Source organism: Microcaecilia unicolor, chromosome 14, assembly GCF_901765095.1.
Source record: "Microcaecilia unicolor chromosome 14, aMicUni1.1, whole genome shotgun sequence".
Taxonomy (NCBI): Eukaryota; Metazoa; Chordata; class Amphibia; order Gymnophiona; family Siphonopidae; genus Microcaecilia; species Microcaecilia unicolor.
Genome location: NC_044044.1, coordinates 45,380,832 through 45,407,635, shown reverse-complemented (window position 1 = coordinate 45,407,635; position 26,804 = coordinate 45,380,832). Strand labels below are relative to the sequence as shown.

The following is a 26,804-nucleotide window of genomic DNA, read 5'->3' as shown; positions in this document are numbered from 1 at the left end:
CCGAATGTTTTGAATGTTATGTACGGGGTACAAATGTCGTAACGTAATGTAATTTTCCTGTGCAAAGAGGTGCGTACCTGTGAGCGCCTAATCCTAGACTTGATCTTATTGTATATTATTGGCAGACCTGGGATTAGACCTGAAGCATGGAAAGGTCACAAGGAGTTACTGGGCCAGTGGGATTTCCCATTGGCTTGCAATTTGATTTATTCACTAGGCCGTAGAAATCTTCCTGACATCCTGCAGTGAAAAGTGTTAACCTGTGATACCGTATCTTTCAGATTGATTCTGTCATCAAAATTCAGGCTTTTGTGAGAGCCAACAAGGCTAGAGGAGACTACCGGATGCTGGGTAAGCTCCCAGACGTTGGCATGATAACCCAAAGGGGTGGGAGGAAGTCGGTACAATGGCATTGCTGAATTCCGAGAGAATTCCAGACCCCTCATTCTGGGTCTTTGCTGAGACATAACCCAGGTAGGGAACCCAAGACTCCCACACCTGGACACGAAGCAGACCTCGTCTCTGTGATGAGGTTGGCAGATGTATAAGCACCAGGCAATCTGGTCATTTGGCCATCGCTGACCTGTATTTTCTGGGTTCTCTTAAAAGTTTTTTTTTTTTAATTTGATGATCTCATTTACTCTCATTAAAAAGCTTCCCTAATTGCCCTATGACTCGCACTGGCTGACTTCTCACACGCCTCCACTGAGCCTGGAATTGTTCATTGCAGTGCACGCGAGAAACCCTCCGCTGAGTGTCCTCAGGAAATTTGCCCACCTGCTGGAGCAGAGCGAACGCGATTTTTTGGAGGAGCTGCAGGGTGTGAAGCTAAGGGAGGACGTGGTGAAGATGATCCGCTTCAACCAGCAGCTGGAGAACGGCCTGAACCTCATGGACATCAAGATAGGACTCTTGGTGAAGAACAGGATCACCCTGCAGGTAACGAGGAGGGGTCTTGGAGGGGAGGGTAAGGAAGAGAAAACTGCTGTTACTGTCTCGACTGTGCAGGTAAAGACTGGGGGCATTGCCCATAACCCACTCTGGGCCTGGTAAGAAGCCAGGAATGTTCTGCGATGGGTCTGCGCTGAGACATCAAACACAGCAGTGGGTTGACGCAAAGTGACAGTATCATATGGTGCGGGATAAGCTTACTCTGCTAGGATTCATTTCACCAACTGATCATATTTTATGCTTATATTTGGTCATTTTGCTGTTGTTACGCTGTTAACACAATGTTATTTGATATACCGCCTAATTTTTAAAAATAGGTCTAGGCGATAGAAATTTTGAATAATAAAATGAATATTATTATAGATGATATCGAGATTATTGTTTTTCCCAAAGGTATGACTCCTAAAGTTTTCCTCAGAAATATTTCCTCAAATTATTACTTTAAAAGGAGTGAAGCCTGTGAAAACTGGGATTACTTTAATCAGTGGGATTTGAATTAGAGACTTAAGTATATGTATTGTTAAATAACTTCTGGTTTTTAAAAGAGAGATAATGTCATCAGATGTATTATTTCTAACTAATATTGGACAATAAGTATGTTTTCAATGAAATGATTTGACTATACACCGTATTGGCCTTGAAGAAGCCAACCAGATGATCAATGTGGAATAATGAATTAGACGACTAATATCTGGGGATAATCAAGTTAATACTACGGGGGTTTTTTTTCTGTTTACTGTTTAATTGATCTCCTTATCTTGTTTCACTCTCCCTATTTAGTGGTCTAAGGAAGAGAATAGAATTACCTGACTGAAATAATTCCTACATATTACTTTCTCTGTATTTCCAGCAAGTTGTTTTATCGCTTGTAAAAATTTAAATGGTTATAAATAACAAAATTTTTAAAAAATAGGTCTAGGCGATTTACAATTAGAAAAGAAAAGCTAAGTCACACAAAGTGAAATTTTCTTAAAAGAACGCCATTATCAATAGAGTGAAGAGCTCTAACAGGAGTATAAGGAATAGCTTTGGATGATAGAAATAAGGAAAGACCAGTATAATATGCCTTATGTGTCAGGGAATCTTAAATTGGGCACGAAATGGAAGGGGAAAACAGTGATGGCGTTTAAATAATGAGATATGGTTCGATCTAGCACGACAGAGAAAACGAGCATTAGAACATTATGAAGGGATATGAAGACACTTCAGTTGAGACCTGGTACAGCCTGTATTAATAGAGTTGCAATAACCCAACTCAGAAATTTACACAAGAGCGAATGAATGAGAATATGCATCAAATGAAAATCTAAATAAGCATGTTTTGTGCGGAGCCTACGTAGTGCACAAAATCCTTATTTGAGAAGCTAAGAGATTTGATCATGAAATAACAGTTCAGAATCTATAATGGCACCTAAGTAATGGAAAGAAAAACAGGCTGTCCAAAAAATACAAGAGGAAAAACTTCAATTGTTTTTTTTGTTTTATTAACAAGTAGGTAGTACATAAGAATCCTATATAATAAAAGGCACCTCCAACATTCTGAAGCTGACTGCATGGCTGAGGCATTCCTGCTCTCTGTATCCATCTCCTGAATTGACATCACGTACTTCCGGGTTCATCACAAGCAGAAGCGACCAACCACACGAGGTTTCTCGGCTTCAGAATGTTGGAGGTGCATTCTAATAAATAGGATTGGTCAGTTCCTTGAAGCACAGCCAGAGCTCAGCGTCCTGCACAGTAACGCTCAGACACCAGAGAGAGAGAGGGGGGCCTGACACCAGACAGAGGGAGGGGGGCCCTGACCCCAGAGAGGGGGGAGGTATCTCTGTCACACACACACTCTCTCTCTCACAGTCAATGTCTTTCTCTCACTCTCACACACTGTCTCTCACACACTATGTCTCACACTGTATCACATTCACTCTCTATGTGTCATACAGTCACTCACACACTCTCTTGGTCTCTTACACTCAGTCTCACAGAGAGTCTGTGTCTCACACACTCTCTCTCTTGCACACACTGTATCTGTGTGAAACACACTCACTCTCTCTCTCACAGACACTCACACCCACACTCACTCTCTCTCTCACACACACACACTCGCACATACACACTCCGAGGAAAACCTTGCTAGCGCCCGTTTCATTTGTGTCAGAAACGGGCCTTTTTTACTAGTTGTTTAAATAAAAAAAATAGCTACTGCGTTACATGCTTACTGGCCACCAGTGTCCATAAAAATTCATTTGAATATTAGCCCCCTCCTTGGGTCACACATGGGCCGCATCTTGAAAAATGAATGTTAGTTTGACTTCAGTTTTCCTCGGGATAAGAACCTCCCCCCTCCCCCAAATACAAATGCACTAGTATTGGTGAGATCTTGGCTATGAATTTGTGGGCAGCCTTTGTGCGGACTCTTTCTCTCCTCTTAGGAGGTGGTTTCACACTGCAAAAAACTCACCAAGAAGAACAAGGAACAGCTGGCGGATATGATGGCCATCGATAAGCAGAAAGGGTTAAAGGCGCTCAGCAAAGAGAACCGGCAGAAGCTGGAGGCCTACCAGCATCTCTTCTACCTTCTGCAGGTGGGTGCAGCGCCTCCTGGAGGCACTAGGAGGAATGGAAAGGGAGAGCAGCACATTAGAGGGATTCCTCCTTAAGAACCTACGAAGAAACAGAGCAAGGCCAGATACGAGCCACGAGCTGTTCCTTCTAAATCCAGGCCATGAGAACCTCCAGGTTTTAATACCTACCCTGAGTATTCATGAGACACATTTTGTTCGGTCCGTATTTTGGACACCCTGGAAATCTACTGAAGGTTCTCGAAGACTGGGTTGAAAAGGAACTGCTCTTGAGAAACCCCTTTGCCGCGCGCTCAAGCAAAATCTCGGAAAACCACTTCCACGAATGATCTGCTTCCTGTTCTACAGACCCAGCCAACGTACCTGGCCCGGCTCATCTTTCAGATGCCCCAGAACAAGTCCACCAGGTTCATGGAGTCGGTGGTTTTCTCACTGTACAACTACGCTTCGAACGAAAGGGAGGCCTTTCTGCTTCTGCAGCTCTTCAAGACCGCCCTGCAGGAGGAGATCAGGTAACGTTGTCCAAGCTACGAAAGGGAAGCTCTTTTCTGCTGTTTTTTTTAAGCATTACTGATGCATTCTTTTGGGAATAGCTGCCTTTGGTAATCAAAGTAACATGTTGTACATGTTCAGGGCTGGCCCTACCAATAGACCAGACATCTGCCTAGGGTGGCACCATCTTGGGGTGGCACTGGTGAGCAAAACAGAGTGCATTGTGGGGCCTTAGAACACATACTCATGCTTAGGCCTGCTGTGTCCTATCCCCTCCGAAGCAGAAATTAGGTCTTAACCTGATGATAATTTTCTTTCTATTAGTCCTTCCCACTATTCCAGAACCTGTGGGGGATAGTTATATCTCAGCTTAGTTTTCAGTTCTCTGTCTCCACCTACTGGTTGATGGCCACATCTCAATTGGCATGCTGTCTAGCTCCTCAGAATTTACGTAGGCAAGCAGTAAGGATAAACTCAGAATAAACACAACAACCTTAAACAACTCGCTAACCTAACACTAACCAGACAAACAAACGTGTGGACCACTCTCATCTCTGGACAACTTGTATGCAACAACAGATAAGTAGAAAGCACCATGCAAAGTGACGGTCGTTATTTGACCCATTACTTTGCACAGACCAAACATCTTAGAAACCTCAGGTGGGCCTCCGGAATAGTAGGAAGAGCTAATGGAAAGAAAATGATCAGGTAAGACTTAATTTTTCCTTCCATTACATAGCTTCCAACTATTCTAGAACTTGTGGAATATTTAAAAGCAATCCCTAGAGTGGGTGGGATCCTGGCGCCACCACCCTGAGGACCGAATTCCCAAAATGCTTCAGTGAGTGCCACAACATCCACCCTGTAACGTTTGACAAAGGTATGGAGCTTCGGCCATGTCGCTACCTTGCAAATATCTGCCAGAGACAGTAAGGTAGTCTCTACCCAGGATGTCACTGTATGCCTCGAATGAGCCCACAAGCAAACAAACTGATGTGATAGTCTCCTTCAGCTATCTAGCAATTGTGGGCTTTAAAGTCATGAGGCCAAGCCTCTGTTTACCAAAACGCACAGTCTGTCCGACTTGCGAAAGTCATTCATGACTTCCAGATATCTAATGAGGAGACTACGCACATCAAGAAGCTTCAAGGAAGAATACTGAGCCTTTTCGTCCTCTCTGCGAAAGGACAGAAGCTCCACAGATTGGTTAGATGAGATGCTGATACCACTTTGGGAAGAAAAGAAGGAGACCTCTGCCTCTGAAAAACGGAGAAAGGGATCCCAACGAGAGATCCTGAAGCTCCGAAACACCTACGTGCTGATGCCACAGCCACCAAGAATGCAGTCTTTAGTGGATCTTTCAAGGAGGCTTTCCAGAATGGCTCAAGAGGATGCTTCTGAAGAGCGTGAAAGACTAAATTAAGGTTCCACTCTGGACACAATATATGAAAGAGAGACCACAAGTGGCTCGCTCCCTGCAAGAATTGAACCATGTCAAGGTGAGAAGCTCTAGTAAGGGATGGAACTCCTCTCGTAAAGGCTAAAGATGTTAGCTTGGAAAAGAGACTGATGAGATATGACTGAGGTCTACAAAATCTATAGAACGAGTAGAAGTAAATCGAGTTTTCTTTTTTATTTGTTCCAAAAGTTCAAAGACTAGGGGACACTCAAGGAAGTTACATGGAAATACTTTTAAAACAAAAAGGAGGAAATATTTTTTTCACTCCATGAATAGTGAAACCAGTGACCAAGGAAGATGAAGGTCATACTTCTGTGACCTGTAATGGCCGCATACGAGCCCTTGCTCATGGCACCACTTCCGTCGCTGCATTTATTGACCCTAGATCCTGGATGTAGTTCCAGATCCTGGGCCTGCTTTAACTGAGGAGAAGATGAATCTGTTGAACCAGCTTCGATTTCCTGCGTTCTGTGAGGAAGATCTCTCCCTTGCCGTATCAAATAGAAAGCCAAGATACTCCAGCATCTGCGTAGTTAGTCTGCCCTTCTCAAAATAGATCACCCAACCCAATGACTGCAGAAGACGGATAACTTTGTCCATCACTTGCCATGCTGTCCGAAAAGGATGACACACGAATGAGCTGGTTTTTCGAGATATGGGTGAACTCTTGATTCCCTGGTTTTGAAGGAAGGCTGTCACCACCACCATAAACTTGGTAAACCACCTTGGTGCCGTGGCGAGACTGAAGGGCAAAGCCCTGAAGTGGAAGTGACAAACCAGAACTGCAAAATGTAGAGTGCTGTGATGCGGCGGCCATACGGGTACGTTCAAGTACGTCTCCTTCAGATCAAGGACGGTGAGAAATTCTCCTATTTGAACTGGGCCTAAGATTGCTCTTAGTGTTTCCATGTGAAAGTGGGGGACAGTCTGAGGCAGTGGTTTAGACCTTTGAGATCCAAGACCGGACGAAAGCTGCCTTATTTCTTTGGGACAATGAAGTAGACAGAGTATCTGCCTTATCCCTGTGAACGATGGCCCCGGGGCATCAGCAAGGAATCAACGGTGGACTGAACTTTGACTGCCTTGGTTTCCTTTTGATAAGGAGACTACAAGAAGAAAGGATAAACCATGCGGGAAAACTCCAAATTTTGGTACCTTTTTTATAAAAATATCCAGAACCCACTGGTCTGATGTGATTTTGGCCCGAAACTCCTGACGATGTCCTCCCACCAGAGGAAGAGAAGAATGGACCAGTATCGCATCATTGTGAAGCTGGGGAGGCACTGGGTGCTATACCCAACTGAGAGGAGAATTTCCTGTCTGCACGAAAGACAGATTGGTGTGCTTGAAAGCGGACCTGACTATATTGCTGACAACTAGGCCGGTACCATCTGCTGTCTTGAAATCGAGATGGATAGCCCCCTGAAGACAGACGAGCAGAGGCTTTCGGCTAATCCTCCAGCTACCGCTGTAGCTTACTTTCCCCCAGTTCTTTCACCAAGTTACTGAGATCTTCTCAAATAGCCACAGAAGAATAGCCATACTGAGTCAGACCAATGATCCATCTAGCCCAGTCTCCTGTTTCCAACAGTGGCCAATCAGGTCACAAGTACCTGGCAGAAACCCAAATAGTAACAACATTCCGTGCTACCAATCCCAGGGCAAGCAGTGGCTTCCCCCTTGTCTATCAATAGCGGACTATGGACTTTTCCTCCAGGAACTTGTCCAAACTTAAAAAAAAAAAAAAAAACCAGGTACGCTAACCACTGTTACCATATCCTCCAGCAACGAGTTCCAGAGCTGAACAATTCTTTGAGTGAAAAAAAATATTTTCATGTAACTTCATTGAGTGTCCCCTGGTCTTTGTATTTTTTGAAAGAGGGGAAAAATCGATTCACTTTCACCCATTCTACACCACTCACTCTGAAGTAAAAGCCTGCTCAATAGAAAGCACCACCAGTGCCTCAGAAATAGCACAGCGTTGGTTGAGGTATGGGAGAGGAGATGGCAGTAATGACTATGGCAGCGATGAGATGATAAAGGGGTGATGCTGGACGGAGGGAGATGTAAAGAAGGAAAGAAACAGAGGAGATGCTGGACTTGTGGGGGGGGCAATGTAGGGAAGGGCCAGCCCTGGTTTTACCTGTACTGCATCCATGGACTTGAAGAATAGGGGTGAGGGTGAAAGCCAGGACTGACTAGGCTCAGTCTGTTCTTGGATTTGCACTGAGCTTATTCCGGTCGTCTAAAACTGTATGGGGGAAAAAATAAAACCCATCCCATTTGCTAAACTGAATCCCATTTCCCAGGCTGAAAGTTGACCGGCTCCAAGAGGTCGTCACGGGGAACCCAACAGTCATACGCATGGTGGTGAGCTTTTACCGCAGTACCCGCGGGCTCAACGCTTTGCGACAGATCCTGGGCGATGTGGTGAAGGAAGTGCTGCAGGACAAAACGCTGAACATTCGCACGGATCCCGTGGACATTTACAAGACCTGGATCAATCAGATGGAGTCCCAGACAGGTCAGAGGAGGTAAGGACCAATCATCCATCCTCGAAGCTTATTTTTATATTTATTTGAGCACTCGCCTGGTGAAGGCTGACCTTCCCTTCCTTCCGATCACCCACAGCATGTCAAAAGTCTAAAATTCACATCCATTTGTTAAAATAAGTGAGCCCATGGGATTTTAGTTATTGGTCCTTCCATCTCATGCTTGTTTAGCTCTTTGGAAGACTTTGTCTTAGATTCTGTAGAGCAGTGGTTTTCAATCCAGTCCTCACCTGGCAAGGCAAGTTTTCAGGATATCCACAATGAATATGCATGAGACATTTGCAGACCAAGAAGGTAGTATATGTAAATCTCTCTCATACATATTGTGAGCTGGTCACCCTTCCAGAGCTACACACACACACACACACACTTGGTTCAATTTCCCAATCAACTGCTGGCTTCTCACTCTCCTGGCTAGAGTCCTCCCCCTGACTCTGATTCTCTTGCTGCTGCAGTGCATTCTGGACCTTGTAGTTCCCTGCCTCATCACAACATTCATTGTGAATATCCTGAAAACCCATCTGGCCAGGTGGTCCCCGAGGACTGGGTTGAAAACTACTGCTATTTATCTAAGGAAAATGTAGCTGGGGTTCCCCCCCCCCCTTTCCACGCATTGTGAAGCGGGAAACACAAGTCCTTCTAAAATTTACTGTTGGTGACTATTGAAGAACACAGCTCGATTTTCCACTGCTAGATTGCTCTGCAGTTGGTGAGACGGGCAAAGTTTGACACTAGAGAGACCCGAATGTGTTTTTAACAAAGCCAGATCCTTTCCTTCTGCAAAGAACTGGTATGTCCTCTTAGCCTAGTTTCTGCTTCAAGACCTTGCGATGACCATCTGTTGTGTGCGTGTATTTTGTCCACTACAGCAAGTTTCCCTATGACGTGAGCCCCGAGCAGGCCCTGAGCCATCCTGAAGTGCAAAGGCGCCTGGACATCTCCATCCACAACCTGATCACTATCACAGACAGGTTCTTCACGACCATCATCTCCAACGTGGACGAGATACCGTACGTGGTTCCTCCAGCACTATAACTCCAGTGCGGAGTGTTAATAGAATAACCAGAGCAGTATGAATGTCAGAGAGTCTCGAAGGGTTGGTTTTATTTTTGAGAGGGGTGGTACCATTTCCTTCTGAATGCCATCTTTTTCGAAAAGATCCTCCAAATATATGTATTGCAAAAAACATTTCTAGCTTAGAGGGATGAAGTGACATTTGATTCTTAACTTTTTCTTTTGTTTTCCCAAGAAATAGGGCATTTTTGGGTTGATGTATATATGAGGGAAGCGCAGCTTTCAAATGGTCCGGCCGTATAGTTGTGAAGTTCAAATGTAGCCTGCTGAGGAGCGGCTGAATGTCACCCACTGTTTTTGCTGGCCACGTTCTTGGGAACGTAACTGGGACTTGAACTCGCTTCTCTGGGTCTCAGCTCTAACCTCTTGTTCATCCTGACCTTTAACCCCTGTTTCCTCTCCAGTTACGGGATGCGATATGTTGCTAAAGTATTGAAGGACTCCCTGAGTGATAAGTTTCCCGATGCCGCTGAAGAAGACGTTGCTAAGGTCTGTGTGGCTGCTTTCCCGGTGGCCTTTTTTCCTCAAATTTTCTCTAGTGGTTAGAGTGGTGGACTTTGATCCTGGGGAACTGGGTTCGATTCCCACTTCAGGCACAGGCAGCTTCTTGTGACTCTGGGCAAGTCACTTAACCCTCCATTGCCCCATGTAAGCCGCATTGAGCCTGCCATGAGTGGAAAAGCGCAGGGTACAAATGTAACAAAAATAAAATAGATACTATTGGAGATTCTACATGGAATGTTGCTACTATTGGAGATTCTACATGGAATGTTGCTATTCCACTAGCAACATTCCATGTAGAAGGCTGCGCAGGCTTCTGTTTCTGTGAGTCTGACGTCCTGCACGTACGTGCAGGACGTCAGACTCACAGAAGCAGAAGCCTGCGCGGCCACATTGGTGATCTGCAAGGGCCGACTTCTACATGGAATGTTGCTAGTGGAATAGCAACATTCCATGTAGAATCTCAAATAGTAGCAACAGTGGAGGAGTGGCCTAGTGGTTAGAGTGGTGGACTTTGATCCTGGGGAACTGGGTTCGATTCCCACTTCAGGCACAGGCAGCTCCTTGTGATTCTGGGCAAGTCACTTAACCCTTCATTGCCCCAGGTACAAATAAGTACCTAAGCCGCATTGAGCCTGCCATGAGTGGGAAAGCGCGGGGTACAAATAAATAAAAAAAAAAAAATATATATATATATACATGCTAACCCAGTAGCTCAGGTGACAAGTGCTGTTCACTGCCACTCAAACGGTGCCTTGTTCAATTCCCAGGTCAGGTCTTCCACTCCCTGGAGTACCTGGAGCTGGGCCTGCTGTTGAGACGGCATTCACAGCCTCAAGACCCTGTATAGGGGTGACAACTAGTGGCTGAATTTCAGGAGGAGGCCTGGTACCTGGCTCAGGACCCTTACTTCAGTGATCAGATTGACTGCATCAGGGCCAAAAAGAAGGGGAAAAATTTTCCGTGTAGTGGTTTAGTTCCAAAACACTGCATACCAACTAAGAACAATGTTTACGTAATTGTTTTCCTTTCTACTCCAATAAAAATACTTTTTAAAAATCCCTTTGTAGTTGTAATGCAGGGTCATAGCACCAGGTCTGGTTCTGACTCATCTGGAAGACCAGAGGATCAGAAGGAAACAGCCAGGCAGTGGCGTTCCTAGGGGGGAGCGGTGGATGCAGTCCGCCCCGGGTGCACGCCGCTGGGGGGGTGCCGCGCGCCTGTCTGCTCCGCTCGTTCCGTGCTCCCTCTGCCCCGGAACAGGAAGTAACCTGTTCCGGGGCAGAGGGAGCATGGAATGAACAAAGCCGACAGGCACGTGGCACCCCCCCAGCAGGTAAAAATGCACCCGGGGGGGGGGGGGAGAGGTGTCATTTCGCTGGGGTGGGGGGGGCGCATTGGTGATCCGCCCCGGGTGTCAGCCGCCCTAGGAACGCCACTGCAGCCAGGTTCCAAAAAATTAAAATCAAATTACAAAATATTACACCACATTTATCACGTTAATGAGGCTAATACCAAAAAAATATAAAAACAGATGCACATCTCTATTCACGCTATTGCATAAATAGCTTTTAATTATCTAGAGATTAGATTACTTGTCTAGTTGCAATTCTAGTCACCACATCTCAAAAAAGATATAGTGGAATTAGAAAAGGTACAGAGAAAGGCAGTGAAAATGGTAAAGAGGGTGGGACGACTTCTCTATGAGGAAAGGCTAAAGCGGCTAGGGCTCTTCAGCTTGGAGAAAAGGCAGCCGAAGGGAGATATGATAGAGGTCTATAAAATGATTGGAGTGGAATGGGTAGACTCTTTCCAAAAATACTAGGACTAGGGGGCACGCAATGAAGCTAAAAAGTGGTACAGTTAAACTAAATCAGAGAAAATATTTCTTCACTCAATGTGTAGTTAAATTCAGGAAATTGTTGCCAGAGAATGTAGTAAAAATGGTTAGCTTAGCGGGGTTTAAAAAATGTTTGGCTATCTTCCTAAAAGAAAAGTCCATAAGCTGTTATTAAGATGGACTTGGGAGAATCCACTGCTTATTACTAGGATAAGCAGCATAAAATGCTTTGTACTGTTTTGGGATCTTGCCAGGTACTTGTGACCTGGACTGTTGGGGAACAGGATGCTGGGCTTGATGGACATTTAGTAAGCTAATGTTCTTGTGCTTTCCCCCTCCCCGGCTACAGATTGTGGGCAACCTTCTCTACTACCGTTACATGAACCCCGCCGTGGTGGCGCCCGACGGCTTTGACATCGTTGACATCTCAGCAGGAGGCGCGGTGCACCCCGATCACCGCCGCAACCTGGGCTCCATTGCTAAGGTCTTGCAGCATGTGGCAGCTGGCAAGCTGTTTGAAGGGGACTACAGCCACCTGCGTCTCGTCAACAACTACCTGGCAGAGACACACTGCAAGTTCAGGTACTGGGAATTTCAGACCAGGGTATGTGCTGGAAAAAAAAGCAGGCCTTGCCTGAGTACTTTTCTGTGAGGAATGCATTGCCAAATTCTGGTTCACTTTCCTGTTGAGCCAGTGGTGAAAGCCTGTTTAGAACGGAACAAGGCTGTGCAGTGAGTGACCAAGGCCCACTCAGATAACTAGCAGATGGGGAGAGGGATCTTGGGGTGATAGTATCTGAGGATCTGAAGGCGACGAAACAGTGTGACAAGGCGGTGGCTGTAGCTAGAAGGTTACTAGGCTGTATAGAGAGAGGTGTGACCAGCAGAAGAAAAGAGTTTTAATGCCCCTGTACAAGTCATTGGTGAGGCCCCACCTGGAGAATTGTGTTCAGTTTTGGAGGCCGTAACTTGCTAAGGATGTAAAAAGAATTGAAGCGGTGCAAAGAAAAGCTACAAAAATGGTATGGGATTTGCGTTACAAGATGTATGAGGAGAGACTTGCTGACCTGAACATGTATACCCTGGAGGAAAGGAGAAACAGGGGTGATATGATACAGACGTTCAAATATTTGAAAAGTATTAATCTGCAAACGAACCTTTCCGGAGATGCGAAGGAGGTAGAACGAGAGGACATGAAATGAGATTGAAGGGGGACAGACTCAAGAAAAATGTCAGGAAGTATTTTTTCATGGAGAGAGTGGTGGATGCTTGGAATGCCCTCCCGCGGGAGGTGGTGGAGATGAAAACGGTAATGGAATTCAAAAATGCGTGGGATAAACATAAAGGAATCCTGTTGAGAAGGAATGGATCCTCAGAAGCTTAGCGGAGATTGGGAGGCGGGGCTAGTGCTGGGCAGACTTCTAAGGTCTGTGCCCTGAAAATGGCAGATACAAATCAAAGTCAGGTATACACACACATAAAGTAGCACATATGAGTTTATCTTGTTGAGCAGACTGAATGGATCGTACAGGTCTTTCTCTGCCGTCATCTACTATGCTACTATGTATGTCCAATATGTAAAACCACTTTGATTATGGTACAATCAATCTAATAAATCTTGCAGTAATATTGTTTATTGGTAAGACACTTCTTGAAAAATTCATCATTTATAGTGGTCTTGAGTGTTAAAATTATTTTTATTAGTTTTCTGATATTAGTTCCATACAGGAACTTTGATTTGTATAAACACTTTGCTATATCAAGAGTGTAATCTTGTAACTTACTGTAAAATTGCAAAAAAAAATAAAAAAATCATCAGTAATACTTGGCCAGTTTGTTCCCAAAAGTGACCCAGTTTCTCAAAGGGAGAGATGTTTTGGCTCTTCCTGGATTTTGTATCCGCAGGAGTTCTGATGCTTACATGTCAGGGTCTTTATTTGGAAATCATTGTGGATGTGGAGGATCCGAAAGAGGAGCTGGTTGATTTAAAAAAAAAAAAATCCCTCCAGAATCAGCCCGAAGACTTCACCCGAGTTTCCTGGTGACTCATGCTCTGTAGTAATATTGAGTGACATCCTGCCAGTTTTGCGTGATCTGTAGACCAGGATTTGATTCACAATAGAGAGTGACGCGGGGATGGGGGACACGGGAAACCGCGGTAACAAAAAAAACTTTCAGAGGATTTACTGTGGATTTAGGAGCAAAACTTTTTATTGTCCTGTGGGAAGGGAAAAAACCTTGCTCCTGCGGTAATAAATTTTTTTTTAACGCAATTACCCCTCATGCAGGTCCAGCACCTTGCTTCCTTCCCTTTGTTGTACGTCTTCCTGCTGCCGCGGTGCCTCTACATTACTGAACTGCTACTGCGATTCTACGATTCCTACAGGAGCTTAGTCAAGGTTGGGAGGCGGGGATAGTGCTGGGCAGAGTTATACAGTCTGTGCCCTGAAGAGGACAGGTACAAATCAAAGTAGGGTATACACAAAAAGTAGCAAATATGAGTTATCTTGTTGGGCAGACTGGATGGACCGTGCAGGTCTTTTTCTGCCGTCAACTACTATGTTACTATGTTACAGGCCTGCTCTGGGGCCTTTCCTCTGCCGGGTCCTGCCTTCTGATGCAAGTCTCTGTTTTGCAAGAAACAGGAAGCTGCATCAGAAGGCTGCAGGACTCGGCAGAGTGAAAGTCTCAGAGCAGGCTTCTAGGAATTGCTATTCAATAAGGTAGAAAGAAGGTTGAGGCACTGTGGTGGGGAGGGGGCTGGAGGGAAGGCAGAGAGGCGCTGGGGACACAGAGAAGGGAGATGATGAACATGGGGCAAGATAGGGCCACAGAGATGGAAGATGGATGTTGAGCATGGAGAGAGAAGAAATGTCAAACAGTCAGGAGACCCTTCTCTTGAGAGAAACAGAAACCAGACCCCGGGAACGATATAATTTGCAAAATAAAATGACCAGACAACAAAAGAGAGAGAAAGTAATTTTATGTTCTATTTTTTGATTCAAGTATGTCAGATTTGAAATATATATCCTGCCAGAGCTGGTGTTTAGATCTGGCTGGAGCCCCAAAGCAGAAATTTGGGAGGGGACCCAAAGCCCACTAGCATGCTGTGCCTTCTTCAGCTTCCAGCAGTCTTATCGATTATCAGTGGTTAGGGTGGTGGACTTTGGTCCTGGGGAACTGAGGGAACTGAGTTCGATTCCCGCTTCAGGCACAGGCAGCTCCTTGTGACTCTGGACAAGTCACTTAACCCTCCATTGCCCCATGTAAGCCGCATTGAGCCTGCCATGAGTGGGAAAGCGCGGGGTACAAATGTAACAAAAATAAAAAATTAAATTAAATTTAAAAAACACCTGATTATATATTGTTTAATCATATATGTGCTCTCAAAAACATCAAAAGTTCATAACCTTTTCTAAATAACAGAATATTAGAAAATGTCTCAGGCCCTTAGCTTAAAAAATCCCGACGGAGATCTCCGTTTTCACTTTTGATCAAGCTTCATCAGGGGGACTAAATGCCGATCCTTGTTGATTGTCCCTGCTTCATTCAGGCAGTCACAAATTCTTCCAGTCTCTTAGTGTTTCATTCTCAAACATGGCACCGTTCTCGATGATGAACGTTTGGTGTTTTTGAGCGCGTATATATGATTTAAAAAATATATAATCAGGAGGTTTTTTTTATGACCTGTGATGAGTCTGACAAACGTGTGCAGCCTGATTGCTCATTACTGCCATGATCAAAACTGTTGGGGTCGTTTTTTTCCTTCTGATTTAATAGTATTAAGTACATAAGTACATAAGTAATGCCACACTGGGAAAAGACCAAGGGTCCATCGAGCCCAGCATCCTGTCCACGACAGCGGCCAATCCAGGTCAAGGGCACCTGGCAAGTTACCCAAACGTACAAACATTCTATACATGTTATTCCCGAAATTCTGGATTTTTCCCAAGTCCATTTAGTAGTATGAACTTGTCCTTTAGGAAACTGTCCAACCCCTTTTTAAACTAACCGCCTTCACCACGTTCTCTGGTAACGAATTCCAGAGTTTAATTATGCGTTGGGTGAAGAAAACGTTTCTCCGATTTGTTTTAAATTTACTACACTGTAGTTTCATCGCATGCCCCCTAGTCCTAGTATTTTTGTAAAGCGTGAACAGACGCTTCACATCCACCTGTTCCACTCCACTCATTATTTTATATACAGTAGAGGCTCAGATTATTCATATTTGAATTAAAGTCACTACTCGGCCAAATTGAATCTAATATAGATATTTGGTTCATCCCTAATTCGTTGGAGTTCCATAGTTTTGAGTCTCTTTTATCTTATATTGGTGTGCCTGAAGATCTTAACAGTTTGTTCTCCAATGTACTGGGTATATTGGTAGCTTACCATAATTTACCCTTCCATCAAATTTGCTTCCCCCCCCCCCCCCCACCCCTGGTGGTATTTGATTTGCTGTCAATTATATCACGGTGATCATCATTCATTATGATACTCATTATCTCCCTGAGAATCATTACTTTATGGTCAGAATGCTAATAGAAGAAAAATCACTTTCATTATACTCAACTTCACATAAAGTATATATTGGATTTTTTTATTCCTTCAGCTTTTGAGTTTTCTGTTGACATTTTCCGTTAAAGGTTCCCCTTTTTTATTTGTGATTTATAAACAGTTGTACAGAATATTGTTCCTTTTTATACTTGAATAAAAACGCATTTTAAGTATAAAATCATAACTTCAAGGCTTGTGCGGATGGGTCAGACTGAGCTTGCGGGGGACAGGGCCAAACTGTGTCCCTGTGTCATTCTCTAATTCACAACCCCCTTGAGGGCAATTCAGCGATTTGTGCCATGGCGACACCTAGTGGCCAGACCTGGGAGTCCATGATTGACAGAATCTGGAAGCGGTCTTGGTGCACACAGCCTCTGGCCATAGATTGGGGATGGGGGGAAGGTTATTAAATAGAGGAGAAATCCCTTGTTAGGTGAGAATGCAGACTCATGATACCAGATCATACCCCTGCTCTACATTTACCAGAAACCCAAAGGAACGGGAGACTGGCTGCCCAGTTTCTCTCCTAAAGAGTTAAGGCTCCTTTCAAACACCAGTAAGTTATACAAAAGCTTTGATCAAGCTCTTAAAATCTCCAAAATACTCAGCTGGCGTGATGCAAATATTTTACAGTAAGTGAGGAGGCATGATTAGAATTTAAGTACACAGCGATTTAAGAGATGATTAGATTAAAATCCACTTGGAATAATTAAATTGGTACTTCCAGTATTATCAGCACAGAGTGAAATTAATCACTAATTAGTACTTTTTAAGTACCGGCAGATTAATAATTGATACGTCTGCATCTCTGCCCTGCTCACAGGGGACAAATTAGGGAGCTTGGATAGCAGCCCACCAGATTTGCCTAATAGAAAGATGAAAGAGGGCGTCTTTGCCCAGTGACTGCCGAGCAGCCCGTGTCTCTTCGACGCTGGTGTCTTTTTAAGCCACATGCCGGCTGTGTGAGAATCTGATGGAGTGTTGGTTAATTTTTGTCTGGCCTGGGCGTGTAATGCTCAGGGTTTCATATGACAGAGATAGATCATAAGTCCTGCGTTCAGCGTAAACCATCCACCCCTGTGTGCGGCTGATAATTCACCCTCTCAGATCAATAATAAAACTTTATCTTTATAGCACCCAGGGCTGTGGAGCCAGGTTACTAAAAACATACCAACTCCACCTTCAAAATAAAAATGTAAAAAAAAAATCCATAATATTTGGTAAATGTATTGTTTTATACTTACAGATATAAATAGCTTTGTCTTGGGTCTAAAATACTGGTAAATACTTTAGATCCAGAACAAAAAACTTAAAGCTTAATATCAGTAGGAGCTGGAGTCAGAGTTGGAGCCAGACAGTAGAAAAATCGAGGAGTCGGAGTTGAAGGTTAGCACCCCTGGATGTACACAGCACTGTACAGCAGTGATACATATTCAAGTGCAATATGTCCCTGCCTTGAAGAGCTGACAGTCTTAAGTGCAGGGCTGGTATGGGGTGAACTAGGCAAACTTTCAGCTTTAAGCCCCCCCCCTTCCCCTCCCCCCCCCCCCCCCCCCCCGCCATTTCCCCACAGGTTAACCTTCAGGCCTCTAATCTTCGCTGACCAGGACATTAATATTTAGAGGTGTAAATGTTGCACATACATGTGTGAGTATGAGGGCAAGAAGCAACCATTCAGTACTCATTGCTGCTGCTTTGAATTTCTATGGCTGTCGGGATCTATTGTGACCGCAGCTGCTGACCTAGGCAACTGCCGACCTAGGCAACTGCCTAGCTGTGCCTAAGATTGGGTCGGCCTTTTCTGAGGTATCTGAGGCAATAGAAGATAGTGACTTGCCCAAGGTCAAAAGGGTGGGGGGAGGAGGGTGAAATTCTATGAATGCTGCTCAAAAATAGACACTGGAAAAGTTTGGCGTTTATATCTTGTAAAGGGCCCACGCTGTTTACAGAATAGCGTTTAGTGGCTGTTTCCGTGCCCAGCTCTGGGTGCCAGACTTAGACTTGCTGAAAGCTGGTGTAAATTCTGATGGCCAAGTTGGGCACGGAGACCCACTGTTCTATAATCCTGCGTGCAACGTTTTGGAATGCCTGTGGCCACGCCCACCCAGCGTTATAGAATAGTGCGCAGCCAGATGCCCATGCAAATCCTAATTGGTGCCAGTTAACATCAATAATTGGTCATTAGCCAATTAAGTTGAGCAGGCATCTCGGCGGATGCCCGGATCTGGGCACCCTATATAGAATCTACAGGAAGGTTATGTCGGTGGCTGAAGCAGGGTTTCAATTCTGGCATTCCTAGTTCTCAGCCCATTGTCTTAACCACCGGATCACCTTGAATATTGTGTTCAGTTCTGGCCGCCGCATCTCAAAAAAGATATAGTGGAATTAGAAAAGGTACAGAAAAGGGCGACAAAAATGATAAAGGGGATGGGACGACTTCCCTATGAGGAAAGGCTAAAGCGGCTAGGGCTCTTCAGCTTGGAGAAAAGGCGGCTGAGGGGAGATACGATAGAGGTCTATAAAATAATGAGTGGAATTGAACGGGTAGATGTAAAGTGTCTGCTTATGCTTTCCAAAAATACTAGGACTAGGGGGCATGCGATGAAGCTACAAAGTAGTAAATTTAAAACGAATCGGAGAAAATTTTTCTTCACTCAACATGTAATTAAACTCTGGAATTCATTGCCAGAGAATGTAGTAAAAGCAGTTAGCTTAGTAGGGTTTAAAAAAGGTTTGGATATCTTCCTACAGGAAAAGTCCATAGACCATTATTAAAAAGGACTTGGGGAAAATCCACTACTTATTCCTAGGATAAGCAGCATAAAATGTACTGTACTGTTTTGGGATCTTGCCAGGTACTTGTGACCTGGATTAGCCACTGTTGGAAACAGGATACTGGGTTTGATGGACCTTTCGTCTGTCCCAGTATGACAATACTTATGTACTTCCTCTCCTTGATCACTAGAAGAAAACAAATTGATTTTTTTTTTTTTAAATAAAAGGGATTTTATGTGGGAGATGCTAAAGTACATTTCCTTGAGCATTTTGAATAACTGATTCCTTCTTTTTAACTCTAATTAGAAAGTTTGTTGCTGCGGCCTGCTCTGTGCCAGAGCCGGAAGAGCGGTTCAGCGTTGATGAGTATTCGGAGATGTTGAATGTCGTCAAGCCAGTCATCTATATCACAGCGGGGGAGCTGATTAGCACCCATAAGGTGAGCACATGAGGAGTACTGTTAAGTGACAAACTCTTACCCTGGCTTAGGCTGGTCATAGTGCTAGTGAGGGAAGAGAGCAGAGATTGGCAATTAGCTCTATAGTGAGCTGCTACCTTCTGTCAACCATAGAAGAGCACTGTGTGATGTCCCATGTATTGTGGCAGGGAATAGGGAACAAGCCTCGGAGGAATGGTAACTAATCCTCTGTAGATAAGTACATAAGTATTGCCACACTGGGACAAACCAAAGGTCCATCAAGCCAGCATCCTGTTTCCAACAGTGGCCAATCCAGGCCATAAATACCTGGCAAGATCCCAGAAATAAGCAGTGGATTTTCCCCAAGTCAGTTTAATAATGGCCTTTGCACTTTTCCTTTAGGAAGCTGGCTTGCCCTTTTTTTAAACCCTGCTAAGCTAACTGCCTTTACCACATTCTCTGACAACGAATTCCCAAGTTTAATTACACGTTGAGTGAAGAAAAATTTTCTACGATTTGTATTAAATTTACTATTGTAGCTTTATCAATCCCCCTAGTCCTAGTAGTTTTGGAAAGAGTAAACAAACGATTCATGTCTGCCTGTTCCACTCTACTCATTATTTTATAGACCTCTATCATATCTCCCCTCAGCCGTCTCTTCTCCAAGCTTTAGAGCCCTAGACGCTTCAGCCTTTCCTCGTAGGGAAGTCATCCCATCCCCTTTATCATTTTCGTAATGATTGTCGTCTTCTTTTCACTGTGTTACTTAAACTTATCTCATGCTTCCTCTCTCCCTTAGCTATTGCTGGAGCATCAGGACGCCGTCTTTCCGAGTTACGGGGACCCACTACACGAGCTGCTGGAGGATCTGGGGGAGCTGCCCACAATCCAATCCCTGATAGGTGTGTTGGAGAGTTGATAACACACATGGCGGAAGAAATTCCTTGCACACAAATGGAAGATGTGCCTTCCATTGTGTGACACTCATTTCTCCACCAAGGATAATATTAATAGGTGTTTTGACCTCGCACAGTGTCCTGGATGGGCTGCAACTTCCAGATTCTGGTTTGGTTTGTGGAAGGCAGTATTCTCCAAGCAATGCTATGATCCCCTTTCTTGAATTACGACTCGGGGATGTCCTTGTTTCCTGTTGCTTTTAAAATATATTTTTCATCTCCACTCCTAACAGTGCAACCACATTATCTTGTCTATGATTTAATGGAAATCATTTATTATTATTATTAACATTTGTATAGCGCTACAAGATGCACGCAGTGCTGAACACCTGACACAGTGAGACAGTCCCTGCTCGATAGAGTTTACAATCTAAAAATACAGACAGACAAGACAATTAAGGGCGAGGGAAGTACTGGGTGAGAAGGAACAAGGATAGGGGAACTGAGTAGTGGTTAGGAGCCAAAAGCAGTGGTGAAAAGGTGGGGTTTCAGCATAGATTTGAAAACAGGTAGAGATGGAGCTAGACGTATAGGTCCAGGAAGTCTATTCCAGGCATAAGGTGCATCGAGAGAAAAGGAGCGAAGCCTGGAGTTAGCAGTGGAGGAGAAGAGGGACGACAAGAGAGATTTGTCCAGTGAGCGGAGTTCACGGGGAGGAATGTAGGGAGAGAGGAGAGGTAATGGTTTTGCCAGTGACTTCAGATTTAAAATGGAACATTTATTTATTTAGTTCCTCCCCTCCCCCTTTTTTTTGGGGGGGGGGAGGAATCTTTACAATTTTACCTTTTTTTCTTTTATTACCCAGGACTGTCAGCATCCGCTGAACTTTTCTGCACCCTTTCGGCTGGCGGGAACACGCCTGTTTCTTAATATTTAACGTTCTGTGTGCATTGGGCATCAAAACTTCAGGCGATCATTAAAGACCTATCTGTTTTGCAAGGCCTACCCTACTGGCCCTACTGAAATGCCTCAACTCTGCAGTGCATCAATACCTTACATCGCATTGGACATTATACATTCCTTTATTTCCTTGTCCCTTTTTGTACCTGTTTACTCTAACCTTACCTAACCCTTATTTTCAATTGTATTTGTTTAACATCTACCGGACTTGGCGATCGCCTTTACGGTATTGTGTAAGCCATATCGAGCCTGCTAATGGGTGGGAAAATGTGGGATATAAATGTTACAATTAAATAAATAGGTCTGTGGCTGAAGCCATTGAGGCCTCGTCATCTAGACGACCCTTCCGATAATTTGGGCTTTTGTGTTGGTTTCCTGCTACTGTAGGCGAGGGTACCTCTCATGTCGGTGACGGGACCGCTGAGCAGGCGTGGGCTCAGCTCAGCAAGCTGGAGCTTTCACTCACCCTCACCAGCAAGCTGGAGATGACAGAGGCGAACAGCGAGGAGATGGACGCCAAGAGCTTGTTACTTAGGTCAGTTTCTCTGCCACGTGTTAACTCGTCAGCAGACGAGCTTGTTGTCTGGGTGAAAGCTTAGCTGAGAGCGTATGATAGGAGTTCATCTCGCTTGCAGCTTGTGTGTTTCACTCCAGACCCCAGATAATAATCATCTGTGTAAGAATTTCTCTGGTTCAAAACAATGGCCCTGATTTCTCCGTGCAGGGAGGTGGCAATTCAGGAAGGGGGGGGGGGGGGTGTGTTTGAAGCAGGGTATGTCAGTGAACACTTTCCTATGGTTGGTGGTAATATTTCTCATCTGATCTAGCACAAAACAGATGCTGGTGGATGTGATCCGATCCCAGCCCGGGGATTCCCTGCTCCAGGTTTTACACACACCGACATCAGCAGAGCAGGTGCGTTTTTTTTCTTTTTGTTTTGTTTTTTTAGTATCTGTCTTTCACCTAAAAGCCAGGCTCCCTTTGTGAGTATTTAGTATTCCCAGAGGCCTCTGGGAAAGGCAGTGTATTAAATATGAGAACAAAGAAAGCTGCATTTTATAGGTCCCTGTCCCAAAGTGCTTACTTTGAGTGGCTACCTGAGGCAGCAGGAGATAAAAGCAATTCTATAACTGAGCCACATGCAGTGAGTGTGCGTAAGTGCACAGAAAAACTGCCTTTTAAGTGCATAAATGCACCGTGTGTTGTTCTATAAGATAGTGCAGTGGTTCCCAAACCTTGCCCTGGAGGCACCCCAGCCAGTCAGGTTTTCAGGATATCTACAATGAATATTCATGAGCGAGATCTGCCCGCACTGACTCCACTCATGAATAATCATTGTGGAAATCCTAAAACCCTGACTGGCTGGGATGCCTTCAGGACCAGGTTTGGGAACCACTGAGAGAGAGTGTAATTGCAAGGGGGCAGGACATGGGAGGGGCATGAGCAGAGCTGCCACTTAACAAACACAACTTAAAGAATACTGTAAGTTAAACGCTCAGTTTGCCGCACGAACATTTATGCCTTCCATGGACCTGGCTGATTTATGCTAGAATTCTGTAATGGAGTTGGGACAGAACAGACGTTCCCTGCCTAGCATTGAAGCGCCCTGTTACACTTTCCGCTGTAGCGGCTTGCTGAAGGTCAGAAGAAATATCAGGGGCAGAAGTGGGATTTTGAATACTGGTTCCCAGGCCAGTTCTATCACTAACTTCTACAATTACAGTCTGTAGTTCTCTTAGTGTCTTAAAAAAAAACGAGGTCTGTTGTGGAAACAATGAAACTGAACAGTTTATGCATCAGAAGCAGATGAAAGACTGACCTTAAACTTAAAGACTTTTGCAGCAACCTCAATAATATGAAAGCTGGATTTTTGCCATCACAAGCACCTCAGGCAGTCAAACGAGACATACCCGTCACACCGAGTTGTGTAAAAAAAAAAAGCCCCTTACAGTAAGATGGTGGTTTATACACACAGTGTTGCCAGTGTCTGATTTCGGTAAGAGGAAAGGGAAATGGGACTTGATATACCGCCTTTCTGAGGTTTTTGCAACTACATTCAAAGCGGTTTACATATATTCAGGTACTTATTTTGTACCAGGGGCAATGGAGGGTTAAGTGACTTGCCCAGAGTCACAAGGAGCTGCAGTGGGAATCGAATTGAATTCAGTTCCCCAGGATCAAGGTCCACTGCACTAACCACTAGGCTATTCCTTTTAGTTTTCGTTTGCCTTTTAGATGTGATATACTCCCTGTTGTTTTCAGGAACTAGCCCACCGCCGTCTGATGCACCGGCGAGCAGCGAGCTTGGCTCAGACCCCCGAGAAGCTGAAACGCGGCCACTCCTTGCTGGGAAATAGCCAGTTGTCCGTGGAAGAGAAAAAGAGGAAAGTGATCCGGGACCTGTGGAGGCTGGAGAGTCTGGGAGTGGTGACTTCCGCTGATGATTATCAAGATATCGTTAACCAGATAGCCAAGGTAACGGACCTGTATCATAATATCGTTAACCAGAATGCCGACGTCCAGGTCAATATTGGGTTGCTATGAACTGGGTGAATTTTGGACCTGTCTGATGCTGCAGGTTTGAGTTTCATTTTTCAGGCCACTCTTCTGTGTGCTTCTGGAATTTGGTTACTTGGAAGAACCATGATGAGGCCTTCCCTCGGAACCAGAGCCAGGCCAACCATTAGGCTAGATAAGGCAGTCGCCTAGAACAGCTGCAGTCAGAGGAGAACAGTAGATCCTGAGACACACTCAGACTTGAAGAACCATCAGAGCACACTTTAATCTGCATTTTTATAGGATGTGTGTGTGATGGTCATGGTTGTTGTAGGGTTTAATTATCAAGATGTTAAGGGGGGGTGGATGGTGGTGTCTGCAGGCTAGAGACCTGAAAGTTAATTGAGTGTAAGGCTCAAGTTCCACCCTTGCACCAGGGCCAGTCTTAGCAATAGCGGGGCCCCCTGCTTAGCCCCTCCTGTTTTTGTCTTCATTTATCATAGGACATCTGTAACCAGAGACGGTACCGGCAGCACCGCAAGGCGGAGCTGGTGAAGCTCCAGCAGACCCTCCAGGGGCTGAACTCCAAAACAATGTTTTATGAGGAACAGATCGACTATTACAATCAGTACATCAAAACGTGTCTGGACAACCTGACAGCCAACGGCAAGTAAGTTACCACTGGCCTGAATTTAGCCCAAGGTGCTGCTTAGAGTGACAGATCGTGAGGGCAGAAAATACCTGGGATAAAGAAAACCCTGATTCTGCTTGCTTTAGGGCTATGATCTGGTCTCTAGGGAGAATTTCCCCCGTCCCCCCCACTGTTCTCCGGACCTAGTTGTGAGCACCAACATCTTAAATCCGGCCCTGGATACGGAACGTGTGAGCTCTTGAATGCTCTCTGTCTCTTCAGGACACACCGCCCAGTCGCTGCGATGGTTGTGGAAGAAAGGGAGCCTCTTTCTAGTGGTTATGCCTTCGGTGCCGTGACTCTCGCTGGCAGGGGTTGCTCTTTACTCTCTACCCCACACCCTGTCTCCCCTTTGTCCCAGGATACACAGCTATATCTGACTTTTTATTACTTTACCCCAAGTGTTGTCAAATCATGAGTTCCTAATATTACCTTGATAAAAAGGGGTTTCTCTTTGTTTCTGGTCCAGGATGGACAAGGCACATATACTGCTCCAGGTCTTCAAATTGTGGCTTACAGTTTCTAATGCATTTTCCTGTTGCTTTTGTTTTCCAAGGGTTACCAGTAAAAATAAGAAACAGCCCTCTCTGAGCTACACGGCTGCCAGACTCTTTGAGAAAGGAGTCCTGTTGGAAATAGAGGATCTTCCAGTTACCCAGTGAGTACTTTTAAAAAGGGCTTCCCCCTTCCCCCTTTTTTTTCTGTCTCTTTTGTGGAAAATGTGCAACTTTCTTTAAATCAATCACCTTACTTTCTAACTCTTCCTACTTTCTTACCCTTCGCTATCACCTATAATGTTCTATTACGTATTGTGTTGACATTGTAAATAGTAGACTTTGCCATACTTCGTATTGTTTTTGAATATTTTTACTGCTGTAATTGTCTGTTGCTCATGTTTGATCTGTTCTTACTGTACACTGCCTTGAGTGAATGGGTACTGAATGGATATTGTTAGATTTGTATTTATTTTTAAAACTTCTGTTCTGCACTATCACAAATGTTCTGGGTAGGGAAAGGGAAATTGGATTTGATGTACCGCCTTTCTGAGGTTTTTGCAACTACATTCAAAGCGGTTTACATATATTCAGGTACTTATTTTGTACCAGGGGCAATGGAGGGTTAAGTGACTTGCCCAGAGTCACAAGGAGCTATAGTGGGATCAAAGTCCACTGCACTAACCACTAGGCTTCTCCTCCACTAGCAACATTCCATGTGGAACCTCAAATAGTAGCGACATTCCATGTAGAATCTCAAATAGGCTGGGATTCTGGAATATTGTTATTCTTTGGGGTTCTACATGGAATGTTGCTACTCTTTGAGACTGTGCATGGAATTTTGTTTATGGGACTTCATATACCGCCTTTCTGAGGTTTTTGCAACTACATTCAAAGCGGTTTACATATATTCAGGTACTTATTTTGTACCAGGGGCAATGGAGGGTTAAGTGACTTGCTCAGAGTCACAAGGAGCTGCAGTGGGAATCGAACCCAGTTCCCCAGGATCAAAGTCCACTGCACTAACCACTAGGCTTCTCCTCCACTTACATAATACTTCAGAGTCCAGACAGATACCACAGAGCTTGTGGGCAGCCGATGATAAATCTCCTTCATGAAAACATCAAATCAAGAATTTTGCTGGGCTTAAAAGATTAAGAGGGGAAGTTATCAACCACTTTGGATGTACCACAGAAAGACTCTCATAAACAGAGACAGACCATTAAGACATGTTATTGTAGCACCGGCCCATTTTATGCAATGAGACCTAGTTACTAATAACCCATGTCTTAACGGTACCCACGTTGATAACTCTCTTCCCTTCACCTCCCCTCCTCCTCAAGTTGCTTTGATTTGAGAGAAGCAGGAATTCTCCTGAAATCACACTTACAGGCGGCGGTGTTTAGTTTCTTAGACACACAAAGAAAGAGTGGGAAGTGGACCAATGACTCCACAGGCTGGGGCAACTATGTTGAACACAAATGAACTTTATTGCAGACTCGATACAGATCTGTGTTTCGGCCACAGGCCTGCCTCAGGAGTCTTTGATGATCTGTATTCGGATGTAGAGTCCTGGTATAGAAAGGGGGTCTTAAAAAGAAGACCTTTGTGCTTTGAAATAAAAAATCACGTCTGCAATAAAGTTCCTGTTCAACTTAGTTGCCCCAGCCTCTGCAGTCACTGGTCCACTTCCCACTCTTTCTTTGTGTATTCTTTTCGTGGGATTTTGTGGTTCATCCACCTAGGTGGATTGCCTATCCCTAGTTTAGTTTCTTAGGCCACAGGGACCCTTTTAGATCCTGGCGGTATTCAGACCTCTCCGATTCCTCAGTCCACTGCTCCCTTCCCTCCAGTGTCCGCCTCCACTGTTCCCAGCAGCGCTCTCTCTCTCTCTCTGTGTTCCAGGTTTCGGAACGTGATTTTTGATATCGTTCCCTGTGACGAAGCTGGCAAGTTCCAGGTGAAAGCCAAGTTTCTAGGAGTCGATATGGAGAAATTTCAGCTTCACTATCAGGTGAGTGGGCTCCTGTCCTGCCATCGAGCGTTGGCTGCAGAGTTCTTTTTCCTCG

At 44.7% G+C, this 26,804-nt stretch overlaps 1 protein-coding gene across 1 annotated transcript in view; it reads left to right on the top strand.

The window, feature by feature from the left end:
• The window catches only part of IQGAP3 (IQ motif containing GTPase activating protein 3), a gene marked incomplete at its 5' end in the record, with an annotated part of 65,829 nt that overhangs the window by 35,112 nt on the left and 3,913 nt on the right, over window positions 1–26,804 (top strand). Inside the window, 16 exon segments of the mRNA XM_030187905.1 lie at window positions 282–351; window positions 731–939; window positions 3,381–3,533; window positions 3,879–4,042; window positions 7,791–8,015; window positions 8,903–9,043; window positions 9,512–9,596; window positions 11,798–12,030; window positions 19,087–19,219; window positions 19,998–20,100; window positions 21,442–21,589; window positions 21,882–21,969; window positions 23,317–23,529; window positions 24,054–24,220; window positions 24,798–24,899; window positions 26,641–26,749. Of these exon segments, the coding sequence (XP_030043765.1) occupies window positions 282–351; window positions 731–939; window positions 3,381–3,533; window positions 3,879–4,042; window positions 7,791–8,015; window positions 8,903–9,043; window positions 9,512–9,596; window positions 11,798–12,030; window positions 19,087–19,219; window positions 19,998–20,100; window positions 21,442–21,589; window positions 21,882–21,969; window positions 23,317–23,529; window positions 24,054–24,220; window positions 24,798–24,899; window positions 26,641–26,749 (2,343 nt within the window).